This window comes from Vitis vinifera, chromosome 14 (assembly GCF_030704535.1).
Source record: "Vitis vinifera cultivar Pinot Noir 40024 chromosome 14, ASM3070453v1".
Taxonomy (NCBI): domain Eukaryota; kingdom Viridiplantae; phylum Streptophyta; class Magnoliopsida; order Vitales; family Vitaceae; genus Vitis; species Vitis vinifera.
In genome coordinates this window covers 22,546,412-22,560,013 of record NC_081818.1, presented here as the reverse complement: position 1 = coordinate 22,560,013, position 13,602 = coordinate 22,546,412, and the positions used below count along the sequence as shown (strand labels likewise).

At 38.2% G+C, this 13,602-nt stretch overlaps 1 protein-coding gene across 4 annotated transcripts; it reads left to right on the top strand.

Annotated features, from left to right (window-relative positions):
* Window positions 1-215: 215 nt before the first annotated feature.
* Window positions 216-12,266, top strand: LOC100265155 (uncharacterized). Of its 4 annotated transcripts, none has more exons than XM_010662228.3 (8): window positions 216-438; window positions 8,252-8,374; window positions 8,491-8,607; window positions 9,246-9,341; window positions 9,489-9,620; window positions 10,036-10,133; window positions 10,711-10,921; window positions 11,794-12,266. In XM_010662228.3, the coding sequence occupies exons 1-8, from the start codon at window positions 360-362 to the stop codon at window positions 11,877-11,879; spliced, it is 942 nt and encodes a 313-aa protein (XP_010660530.1). In that variant the 5' UTR covers window positions 216-359; the 3' UTR covers window positions 11,880-12,266. The 4 variants fall into 4 exon arrangements, with proteins under 4 accessions (XP_010660530.1, XP_010660531.1, XP_059598556.1 ...); XM_010662229.3 differs by having other exon boundaries at window positions 244-438; window positions 8,494-8,607; XM_059742573.1 differs by lacking the exon at window positions 9,246-9,341 and having other exon boundaries at window positions 244-438; window positions 8,494-8,607.
* Window positions 12,267-13,602: the final 1,336 nt, after the last annotated feature.

Below are 13,602 nucleotides of genomic sequence, written 5' to 3'. Positions count from 1 at the left end.
TCCAACGTTTTCTCGCAATTTATTTTTAAAATTTTATTTTTATCATAAGAAATAATCTGGTCCGTAATTTCATACTAAACTACTATTAAAGAAAGTCTTTGAAATATAAATAAAAATTTTATTGGGCTTAAATAACATAAGCTAATTTGCAAAAGGGAAATGATGAAAAAAGCATGGTACCACATCGTAGTGGCAAAAAAAATCTAAATTTAAAACCATAGGCTTAAAATATGGGTCCGCCTTGGGCTGGATCGTGGATTATAAACATCGGCCCGGCGCTTAAGACCCATTTGGTCTGTTCTACGGAGGAAACAAAACCAACGCCTAAACCCTAACCTCCACAGGGAGAGGAGACAGAGATGGGAAACGACATGGAAGTGAAGAAGAAGAAGAAGAAGCAGAAGCTTAACTGTAGGAGTTCCAAGCTCTTGGAAATTGGTAATGTCTCGCTCATGTTTTCTTTTTCTTTTTCCTTTTCCTTTTTTTTTTTTTTTCTAATTTTCCCGTAGTTTGGCTGTTGTTGCTGAAGAAACTGAATCCTGAGTTTCGTTGGTTTTTTTAGTCATTTGTTTGATTGATTTTAGCTAACTATGATGATTAAAATTGCCTTTCAATGCTTATGGCGTCTTTTGTTTTCCTGCGTTTTCTAAGATACCAAATAGAGCAGTGGTAATCTGAATGCCGATTTTAAGCATTAAGGCGAAGGTGCCATTGGCCATTAGTAAAATTATTGGGGTCGGATTTATTGTTGTTATTGTTGCTGGATGATAAGGAGTTTGAAAACTGGAAACTGGAAACTAATGCTGAGTTATGCATCCATATGTACAATGTTCTCAAGAAAAGAATGGCCCATGCTTCTAGAAGTCAACCTAGTTGTAGATGTCTAAGCAATCATATGTTGTCTCCTTATGATGTGCTATAGAATCTTTAAAATATTGTATGATGGCAGGGTAAGAAAACATTTTGTGTGCTTTACCAAATCTGATGATTGATTAAGAAGCAAAAACATATGGTGTACACCCTAATGATTAAATCTTTGGCTGGATGATAGAAATTCTTCTTAAGTTGAACATTAGCTGCAAAGGAGACATTAGTGAAATATGGCTAGACAGTAGCTGCAGAAAGGCCACCCATTTTTTGGAGCTTCTTCACCCATTAAAAGTGCAAGAAGGAGAGGACGCTTTAACTTGGAAAGATTATAAAAGGGGAAATTTCAGTGTTAAGTCATATTACATTTCCCTAAGGTCAGAGAATAATTTAGTTTTTCCAGGCAAAGAAATCTAGGGATCCTGTGCTCCTCTTAGAACTTGTTTTTTATTTTTTTACTTGGGAAATTGTATGGGGGAGGATCTTAACTGTAGATACTTTAATGAAGAGGGGGTGAAAAATGGTCAATAAATGTAGCTTTTGTAAAGATACTGAAGAATTTGCCAATCATATTCTGATTCATTGTGACAAGACAAGAAATCTATGAACCTTTTTGTTAGCAGTCTTTGGATTGGTTTGGGTGCTTCCAGCCTTAGTGAGAAATCTTCTCCTACAATGGAAAATTAAGAAAGTTAAGGGGTTACATAAGAAGAAAACAGCAGTTTGGTGCTTGGCTCAAATTTGCTTATTTTGGTGTATTTGGAAAGAGCACAATTGAAGGGTTTTCGAAGATGAAGAACTTTCACATCAAAGAGTAAAGGATTTCTTCATTTGGTTGCTTTTAGAGTGGTCCCAAGATTCTTTGGAATTAGAGAACCCTCTATGTTGAATTTCCTAGATGCTCTTTATTGTGGTTAGCTTTGCCATGTTCTTTTGGGCTATCTTTGTTTGTTGCTTGCTTTGGGTTGCTCCTGTGTATACTGCCTCTATATGTAGGGCACAACCACTCTTTTTAGGTGCTTCATAATACATGATCTTGTTGTCTATTAAAAAAAAGTAGCTGTAGAAAGACCTTCTGCCAGGAAAATTCTTTAAGATACATAAGAAATATAATGTCCATAGCTATTAGAGATTAATGCTTTAACGGTGGCTTAGCTGTTAGATTGCATGTGTTCTGAAACTGATAGGATCAGTGGCTGACATAGATTTTGATGACATTCTTTCATGGTTAAAGCTATGCTGGTATAAACATGAAAAAGCTGCTGATATCCTCTAATTCCTTTTTTTTTTTTTTCGATAGATAAAAAGGAAGATATATTAAAAAGGGCTGCCAAAAAGCACCCCAAGGTATACAAAAAGTATACAGCTACCACCAGCCTCCACCATAAAAACACCAAGATACAAAAAAAGAAATACAACCAGCCCGCCCTCACCAATAACCCAACCAATTTAGAAATCTAAAAAGAGTTAGAGGAACATCATCTAAGTACCCCTTCGCTTCCGACCAAAGATAAGAAACAAACGAACTTTTTGGCCTTTGGATAGATAACTCTTACCCCTCAAAGGCAATTCTATTTCTCACCTTCCACACTATCCAAAATAAGCATAAAGGTCCGGTTTTCCACACCTTCCTATGCCTCTTGTCCTCAAACAGCCCATGTCACCCTAGAAGAGTTTCTCTAACTAACATAGATAACACCCAAGACACCCTAAAAAGAGCAAACAACAGCTCCCACAAGATTCTTGTCTTTACACAATGGACAAGGAGATGGTCTATGGATTCTTCTTCAGTATGACAGAAAAACATCTATTCGCCAAAGACCACCCCTTTTCTGGATTTGATTCAAAGTTAAGGTTTTTCCCCAAGTCGTCTCCCAAACGAAGAAGCTAACTCTGGGATACACCCACGTTCTCCAAATATTGCTTCAAGGAAAAGAAATCGAAGCCTCCGGTTCCAAAGCCATATAGAGCGACTTCACAATAAACTTCCCATTCTTAGTCAATTGGGAGGTGGTGTGTGTGGATAAAGAAAAGGGAGGGCTGGGATTAAGGAAGCTTGCTTGTTTGAACAAAGCCTTGCTAGACAAATGGATTTGGAGGTTTGCTCGTGCTAAGGAGGATCTTTGGAAGAAGGTGCTTGAGGCAAAGTATGGGCAAGAGGAATTTGGATGGAGGACAAGGAAGGCAAATGGGGTGTTTGGAGTAGGGGTTTGGAAGGAGATTTTGAAGGAATCTGATTGGTGTTGGGAAAATATGGTGTTCAAGGTGAGAAAAGGCAATAAAATCAGACTTTGGACAGATCCTTGGTGCGGAAATTATGTGTTGTTCCAAAGCTTCCCGAATCTCTTTGCCATGGCTGCCCAAAGGAATGTCATGGTGGAGGAATTGTGGGACCAGAATTTTGGCCAAGGTGGGTGGAATTTAAGGTTTTTAAGGGACTTTAATGACTGGGAGTTGGATATGGTGGGCAACTTGTTGGATGTGTTGAGGGAGCATAGGGTTACGTTGGAGGAAGATTCGGTGATTTGGAAGGAAGGAAGAGACGGGCTGTTTAGAGTCAAGAGAGCGTACAGCGTGTTGGCAAGTCCCATTGTCGTCGAGTTCCCGAATAGCAATATATGGGTGGATAGAGTTCCAACCAAAATTGCTTTTTTTGCATGGGAAGCCGCTTGGGGGAAGGTTCTCACTCTGGATAGGCTTCAGAGAAGAGGGTGGCAGTTCTCTAATTGTTGTTTCTTGTGTGGTTGTGAAGAGGAAACGATAAATCATATTTTAATTCATTGCACAATTGTCAGAGTATTGTGGGATGTCATTCTTGGGTTGTTTGGTGTTCAGTGGACCTTTCCAGAATCTGTAAAGGAGGTTTTATTTAGCTGGAATGGCTCTTTTGTGGGAAAAAAAAGGAAAAAACTATGGAAGTCCATCCCGCTATACATTTTTTGGACGATTTGGTAGGAGATGAATAAATTAGCTTTTAGGGAGGGGAGGGGGGGGGGGTGTTAGCAGTTTAGAAGTTAAAAACTTCTTTTGTGTGTAATGTTTGGGGTTGGGTTAAATTGTACATTGGTGTGGAGCCGATCTCCCTTATAGGCTTCTTGGAGTGGTTAGCCTCCACTTAGGGGTTGGGGTGTTTTGTTCTTTTTTGGTTGGGAGGCCTTAGTCGCCTCGTATACTCCCTGTATGCTTTGCAGCTTTTTGCCTCCTGTTAATATATTCTTTGCTTACTTATCAAAAAATAAACTTCCCATTCTTAGTCTTTGTCCAACACACCCTATCTTGTCCTTGTTCACCGTCATCCCATCTAAGCAAGAAAGAGACCTCCCTGCACTTCCCACTTCCCAATCATTGAGGGGTCTAGAAAAAAGGGGGCTCCAACCCCCTTCCCTAGGGATAGAAAAATCCCAAACATCCTCCACCCATGTATCCTTAGAACATGCTAAGGAAAATAAAGACGGAAAAGAGTCTCACAACGGATTAATCCCACACCACTTGTCCTTCCAGAATTTGACCCCTTGTCCATTACGTACATCGAAGGAGGTTTACTACTCACAAGCCCCCGCTCCTTCCTTATAGCTTTCCAAACTCCTACACCAAACCCCTCCTTAACCTCCCTAGAACACCACCCCCTTTTTCTTCACCATACTTCCAACTGATAACACGCTTCCAAAGGGCCTCTTTTTCAGTAGCATTGCTCCAACTCCACTTGATCAAAAGATCTTTATTGAGAATGGAAAGACTTTTCACTCCCAAGTCTTGTGAAGGCAAATTGTATCCCATCACACTAGATGTGTTTTTCGCTTAAGAGTCCTTCCACCTCAAAGAAAGTTCCTCTGAATCTACTCCAATCTAAACCTAACCGGCCTTGGAATTCACAACAAGGACATAAAGTGAATGGAAAAACTAGATAGGGTGCTTCGAACAAGAGTAATCCTCCCTCCGTTGGATATGTATTGCCTCTTCCACAAGGCTAATTTTCTTCGAAACCTCTCTTCCACACCATCCCAAACCGCTACAGACTTATAGGAGGCACCAAGTGGGAGTCCAAGATAAGATTATGGAAGTCTGCCCACCTTACAACCCATCTCAAGAGCCAACTCCTCAATATCATTCACCTCTCCCATTGGAATTAACTCACTCTTCTCCAAATTTTTTTTTTTAGTCCGGAAATAGCCTCAAACCATATCAGCAACCAGCTTAGATGTGTCATCTGCTCCTCAGAGGCTTCACAAAAAACTAAGGTGTCATCTACAAACAATAAATGGGAAATATTCACCCCTTCTCCACCCTTACCCCTCACTTGGCAGCCCTTTAAGAAGCCCCCATTGACTGCTCTTTTTATCAAACAGCTGAGAGCCTCCATAGCCACAACAAATAAGTAGGGTGATAGGGGATCCCCTTGTCTTAAGCCTCTAGAGCTTTGAAACAAACCATCTGGAGTGTCGTTGACCAAAACAGAGAAGCTTGCTGTAGAGATGCACCATTTCATTCATCCAATCCACCTTTCACCAAAACCCAGCTTATGCAAAACCAAAAGTAGAAAAGTTCAGTCCACATGATCATAAACTTTCTCTATATCAAGCTTACACAAAATGCCACAACAGTTCTTTTTTAAAATGGAGTCGATGACCTCATTAGCAATAAGAGAAGCATCCAGAATTTGTCTACCCTCCACAAAAACATTTTGAGCCTTTGAGTTCACTTTTCCAACCACCTTTTTTAGCCCATTGGCTAACACCTTAGCCAACCATTTATACAAACTGTCCACCAGACTAATTGGTCTAAAATCCCTTAAATCCTCTACCCCCTCTTTCTTGGGATTAACACTAGAAAGGTTGCATTTAAGCTCTTCACAAATCTTCCATTCTCGTGAAACTCCCTAAAGAAACTCATGACTTCTTTCACAAGCTCCCATGAAAGCTGCCAAAAAGCCATTGGAAAACCATCCGGTCCTGGATCTTTCTCACAGCTAAGGTACATTAGAGCCCCAAACACCTCCTCCTCTGAAAAGGGCTCCTCCAACCTTGTTGCCTTTTGCTCTCCTAACCTCTCAAACTGCATCCCATCTAAACTGGGCCTCCAATTCCCCGAGTCAGAGAGCAACAGTTTGAAGGCATGGACCACCCCATTCTTGATATCAGCATCCTCTATGATCCAAGACCCATTTATCTTGATTCTGGCCAACGAATTCCTTTTCCTATGGGCATTAGCCATGCTATGAAAGAACGTGGTATTTCTATCCCCTTCCTTCGGTCACACTTTCCTTGATTTTTGTCTCTAGGAAATTTCTTCTAGCAGGATCCATTTTTTAAACTTCTCCCTAGCTTCATTTATGGCATTCAGCTCCTCCAAAGACAGAGTACAAGACCTATCCTTAGAATCCCTGTGGGCCAACTATGCCAAAGCCAAATCCTTTCTGAATTGAACTTTTCCAAACACCTCTCTATTCCAGATTTTCAGATCCAATTTTAAGACTTTCAACTTTTCTGCCAAGATGAAACTTGCTGATCTGCTCAACCTATACCCCTCCCACCAGCATTTCAATAAATCCTTGAACATCTTTCAACTACATGAGCTCAAATCTAAAAGGAGATGGACCCCTCATTACCCCACCTCCATCTAGCAGAATGAGAGCATGATCAAACACTGGTCTGGGAAGAGCACATTGCACAGCCCTACTGAAGTGACTCCCAATCCTCAGACACAATGAAACGACGTAGCCTCGACTTAGCTTGATTATTCATTCCTCCACTCCAAGTAAAAGCCCCCCCAAGCAATTACCTTGGAGAACCTTCTCATGGCTACTAACAGTCTACCCCCTCTACTGAGCTCAGTTGGGAAACGGATCATATTAAAGTCGCTAGCCACACACCATGGATCACTCCAAAGACCTTTAATTGCTCCCAAATCTTCCCATTAGTCTTCCCTTTCCCCCCTCCTTGTAGGACCGTACACTCTTGTAAAAGTCCAACAAAAATCATTCTCACAGCTTTTGAACCTACACAATATGGAGAACTTGCCCACTTCCATTCCTACCAATTGGAGCACCTATTATCCCAAAAAACCATAACTCCTCCTGCCGTGCCCCTCAAATTAGCTGCACCCCATTCTAGACATCTACCCATACTGAGGCTGCGCACTATCCCAACCTTTATCTCCTTGATCTTTGTTTCCTGAAGACACACTAAATCTGCCCTTTGGGACTTAATCAAGGCTTTAATAATCTTTGTTTCCTGATATCCCCTAATTCTTGGTTAGTACAACCTTCAACCTTCTTCATGCTTTAAAACCTATGGCACCAGTTTGTCTATACACTATGGGATAAGTAAGAAGAATCAAGATCAGCACTTTGAAGCATACATGAAGTCATGTTGTCTCATGTCCAATGAGTTGAAATTTAATTTCACTCCATAAAAATCTTGACATTTTAGTCTTAGCTTGCAAACCATCTATATGGGTTCTCCATACATACCCATATCCACAAATTCACAGATCTCTCCAACCAATGTTTCTGTCTGAACACTCAATCCACTGCTGCGTTTCACTTTGCTGTTTGCACATGCATGCTGATTGTGCTTTGTATGACAAAGAGAGAAGTATTTTACTAGAGACTGGCACATTGGAGGTATATCTTCTGATGCTATTGATGGGCAAAAATTTAAACTAGTAGAGATTTAAAAGAGGGCTGTTTGGACATGGATGTATGTTGAGTCAGCTCCAGGACTGCAGGTGGAAGCTGACCAATGAAAAAAAAAAGATTGGATTTATTCTCAAATGCTGTCTAGAAGAAAACTACAGCAAACCAAGCCATGAAAAGATCTAAAATGATGGTAAACAATAAAATTCCAATGCATGAAGGTCCAAGTTCATTCTTGGCAAACTATGTGTCTCTTAGCTGAAATCAAAGAAATAGTAGAATCCTCTTGTTGAGCCCTTTCATATTTACATGCTGCTTAAAGGAGTGACCGATCTATCAATGTGCATAAGGCTATACATGAATTCTAGAAAACATCCAATATAATTGGGACCTCTGCTCTTAATCAACTTCCTGTTGCCTGTTGAAAGTATGGATTACTTCTCCCAGTTGAACTTCAATGTCCTCTTTCAATTAGGTCATTGAGAAAACATTAATACAATGATTTGATATAGAAAAAAAAAACCCATCCTCAAAGCTTTTGTCATCTCTGAAGGAGATGTATTTTGCTTGTTATTTTTATTTATTTATTTTGCTGCTTTGTACCCAGCTCTGTATACAGTGCACATACAGGTTGCACCAGCTTTTTGACACCATTTAATGCAATTTACTTGTTAAAAAAGGACAGCTTCTTCCAAAGCTTGTCTCTAGTTGAAACTGAATTCAGTGAACTGAAGTTCTTTTTTGTCTCAGGGGAAAATGTAGACAAAGTGGTACAAGAAAATAAAGAAAATAAATCTTCTGGGAAGAAGAAAAGAAAAAGGGAAAAGGGAAATCAAGTTCATGCTGGCGAAGCTGTTAAGTTCAGTATTGAAGGTAAACTATGCTTGACATGCTAAATGATGCATCTAAATAATGTTGCAGAAATTGTTTTGGAGTTTTATTTATTTAATTTTTTTTCTTGCTTATTGGATTACTTCCGTCGTCTCCAGAAGATAAGTCAAATGAAGGAGAAAGGAAAAGGCAAAAGAATAAATCATCAAGGAAAAAGAACAGAAAAAATGAGGAGAAAAATAGAGTTGTGCTTGGCAAAGTTGATAGACCAGAAGGTAATTTTGATGAAACAAATGGTTTTCTAAAATATTCCATCATCTTTGTTGCTGCTTTCATTCTTTTATTTGCTTTGTTGAGAAATTTAAATAAAACAGACAAGCTAGAATTATCAATTATCCTGTTTTTTTTTTTTTACCCTGTTTAAATATTAGGTGAGCCCATTAAAGTATAAACCTTTCAAAATTTAAAATAGAACCTATGAAAGTGTGGAAAAGAAGCAGCAAAAGCTTTTGCAATAATATGAGATGATATTGGGGCCTACTCAAGCACCATGCTGCCATTTATGTGGACAGAAACTATAGATTCTGTGTAATATGAGACAGAGATAAAAAAAAAAAATTTTTAATCAATATTGTAAAAGAAGAAGGGGGCAGAAATCATTGTTAAACATTTGAGTTAAATCTTGATATTGTTATTCTGGTTGTAAAGAAAAACTTTGCTTTTTTTTTTTCTTCATAAGTGTCAAGAAAAGCTGTGCTATGCACAGTCATCACATGTTTGGCCTGTTCATTAGTTTGATGATTCTTTGAGTTGTATGCCAGACACGAAAAAGCTATTTAAGTACAAGTTATACTATCTTTTATTCCGCTGTTGAACATACTTAAGCTAATTACCTTTATTTTTATTTTATCAGAGGAAGTAGCAGGCCCAGGCCAATCTAAAACTCAAAGCAAAACTGAGAATTCCAACAGGCCTGAGGAGACTAGTGTTGCAGTAGATATGAGAACAAGTAAATAAATGATTTTTGTTTTGCCTATATGAAATTTTACTGAGTGAAATAAATACTTTAAAACCATTGTTCAGCTGTACTTTGAATGTGCTCTTGTTTATTTGCTTTTCTTGTCTCTTTTTTTTCCTCCCTTCTTTTCCTCTTCAGGTAAGTCGAAGAAAGCTGCAAAAAATAAGGAGGAGAAATTTACAAAATCATCAAAAAAACAAGTGGAAAATGAACCAGATGAGGTCTATCATATCTCTTCAGGGGATGAAGATTGCTCAAAAGGAATGAAAAGTATGAACTGTTAAACTTGAAACATGCTTTCTTTTGTCTGTGGTTATTTGTTTTTAAATGTGCATACAATCTAGTGACAGTGGAATTTTTTAGGCAGTTACACTCAGATAAGTATGCAATCTGTTTGTGCTTCTCTTGCTCACATTTACATAAATCTGCTTTTCTTATAGGTTGCATAATCTTTCTTTCTCTTAATGAGGCTTGCCTTTACTAAAACTCTCATATTTTATGAATTTAAAAAGGAGAAAAATATGTAGCTCTGTCCTTATTTGATTTTTAACAAGATCAACATGTGGAATTTTAGAAAATTTTCCTTTTTTCTTTCCTTGGTTCATTTCAAAGCATGTATTTGAGTTTTATTTATTGATACAGATGCCTTATTGGTTGGTTTCATGCATGATTATTTGTCCTGCAGAATGGATAATGGAATACCATCAGAGCAGACCAGGGCTGAAGATATTGCAACAAAGGATTGATGAGTTTATAACTGCTCATGAGGCAGAAGAGGAACAGGTGGTTTTCTCTCTAGCGTATATCTTATCAACCCCCATTCTAGTACAAGTTGAGTCTTAACCAATAGGTCACATGTTCAGTGGTTCAAAACAAATATGCATAAATGCATGTTAATTGTTTGTGCATGTATTCCTTATGTATATTTATTAACTATTTGTTTGTGTCTATTTCTAGTCGCTGCTTGTATAGAATGAAATATTAACTGCATGTGAGTGTTGGCATTTTGATTGGCAGATGTGTGTGTAGGTTGTTATATCTTTTTTTTTTTTTTTTCAATGAATAATTATTTATTGATAGATATGTGTCTGGATGATTTATGATTATATATTTCCTTTTATTGAACCAATTTATGTCTTCATTTGGCTGATGTGTGTGTGGGTTGCTATATCATTTTTTCCCCTTTTTGAATGAATAATTATTTGTTGATTGATATGTATCTGAATGATTTATGATTATCTATTTTCCTATATTGAACCAATTCATGTTTTCATTTCACTACAACTTCGATGATCACACTCCTTGCGAGGTGCAGCTAGGCTCACATTTGTTCTCATTCATCTGGTTTTGATGCATACAGGCAAGAAAAGAAAGGGAAGCCCGTGCTTCAGAAGGGGGATGGACTGTTGTTGTACATCATAAAGGGAGGAAAAAGACAACAGATTCTGAAAGTGGGATTGCGGTGGGCTCTGTTGCCCAAGCTGCTGTGATGGATAAAATGGGCAAGAAGAAAAGTAAAGAAATTGGTCTGAATTTCTATCGCTTTCAGAGAAGAGAGGCACAGAGGAATGGTATGTTACATCTCATTGATAAATTTATTTCAATTGTTTTTGTCCAGAAATTTCTGTTGGTGCATAGCTGAAACATGTAGTTGTAAATAAAAATTAATGGTGGAATATCGAAATTTTTATTTTAGAAAATAGTTGAAGTTTTTCATGTCTGTTTTGAGTGTTGTGATCTCCAGTTAGAAAATGGAAGGTGGAATTGGAAATTTTTATTTATTTATTTTTTTTTCCAAAAACCATTGTGTGCTTCTCATTTCTGGTCGACTCTTTCTGATCTCAATGATGAGTTATTATTTTCTCAACCACTGCCAATTCCCTTTTCTTCTTTCATATTGGGTGGGGGAGGGGGGAGGATCTAGATTTCAATTGGATTGTTGACTATTATCAAATTAGATGTGAGAAATGATTTACATGGGCATAATTGGAGATCTTGATATTAAGTTTCTGGAGGACCTTGAAGAAGAGATTTTTATGCTTCAGAATATATTTGCACCAAGCTTGGTGTTTTTTCCCTCAAGAAAATCATATTCTTGTTTTAAAATTCTTGGCAGTAGGCTGTAGTTCACAAGCCTTTTGTTTTGGCATAAATTCTGTAATCATGACTCTAGGAGGAACATGTACCACCATTACTTTCTGGTTCATTCTATGAGGTTCCCAATCATAACATGCCTTCTAAATTTTTGTGACAACTTAAACCCAAGGCAAACATGCACTCAATGCATTGTTGGCCATATCTTGGTTTGGTTGTGATTATATGGTTTGACTTGTCTTTTACATAGATCATATTTCTCCACTATATTAACAATTAGAACATGTGATACAAGACATAGGTTTCTACTCTCTCCATTAATTAACTTCGTCTTTTTAATTCCCTGCAGAGCTAATGATGCTGCAAAGCAAATTTGAGCAGGATAAAAAGCGGATACAGCAACTGAGAGCTGCAAGGAAGTTTCGGCCTTATTGAATGCCCCAACCCCCTTACAAAGAAGCCCCTGCTTCCCATTTTTCTTGCTTATTTATTGTCTAGAATTTTACAACTTAAGATGTAGAATTATCATTGCCATATTTACAAGTCCCTATTTGAAACAGTCTGTGGGTTCAAGCTGCAAAAATTGGCAGTGTAATTTTGTTATTAGGAATATACAACGAAAATTTTGTCTTCTATGGTTTGTCTGTAGATTCCTGATGTGTTATCATTTTCTGGAAGAGAGGTAGCATATGCCTTTGCCCACCTATTGAGAAAGGAACCAGATGCTTGTGAGATATGTTTTAGGGCTTCTTTATATGCTGTTATTTTGAAGTTATGCAATTTGAATAGAAGGGAATGGAAGTGAGTTCCTCAATTCAATCATTTTCCTTGTTTGTATTGTCGGATATCTCTTGCGTAGGCATCTTTTCTTCCCAGAGAGCTTCTAGTGAATTACGGATAAGAATTTGAAAATGTCAAATCTTTGATGATTGGGTTGCAAAAACTTCTGAATGGGTTGATATCTTTCAATTTGGAAAAAGGGACGGGAATGGAAGATGAAATGCAGAAATAGTTTAAAAAGGAATTGCAGTTTCCTTATTCTCTGCTGCAAATGACACGAAAAGAAAAGCTTACATTGACCTGTGAGGTTCCACTTGTTGAATTGGCATTAGAGGGCAGCCGATTTTACTCACCATTCGCATGAGTTGACAATAAATTGATTGAAAGGGTTAAACAAGAGTGACCCCAAAAGTAAACCCATCCATGAATCTTTTTAACGTGGAAAGAGTCGAAAGACTCAAGTGTGACCATCCATGCAACTTCCATTCAATTTCTATCGTCCTTTTCAGCCTAAGCTGTGTCTCCCTACTTGGGCGGATCCAGCGCATGTTGCCACTTTATTTCTAAATTCTTTGTTTGAATCTTCCCCTATTTTCAGCATATGAACGTACATGTGTTACTGGATTATTCCATAGTCAAGTTTGGCTGCTTGATGGATGCCTTTTTTCTGTTCCATTAGGGCTTTGATGAAACACAAGAGGTCCACAATTCATCCACCAAAACAAACTGACTCCTCTGGAGTTGAATGAATGGGACCACCTCAAGAGCGGTGGGTTCTCTCATCTTTTCCTTTCAGAGAGTCACGCCCAAACTTTTTGTCAAAGCTTAGGTGTTCAAAGGAAAATGATGGGGAACAAATTCCACCCAACCAGAAACTGGAAACCCCTAATATGATAACGCCACCTCCACAACTCTTTCAGAAAATGACGTGTGTTGTTATGTGGCTCCAGAAAAAACTAAACAAATGGAGGTGCAAATTTAAGAGAATGAAGCAGGCTATGGACGCACAAGATAAAGATTCAAAGGTGGGGGGGTCGGTTCGGTCACCAGTGACCACACATTTTCACAGCTAAATTCATTATAACATTTGTCATTAGTTCAAGGTTAGGAATGGAATGAAAAAAAGAGGGGTGTGGTATGTGTTCCATTACATTTAGCAAGATTCAAAAAATTTAATAGACCACCAAGTGTGCCTGTAAAAGAATACCCCATGGTCAGATCCCTGATTTCCTTCTATACGCCTGTTGATATTCCTCCGTCAACAAGAGGCCTCACTCACTAGAAATGGAAGGCTTCGCTATACCAATTTTGCATAGCACAACATTGGAAGCCAAACCTAATACTAGTACCATGGTCTAAGTAAATGAACAAACACACA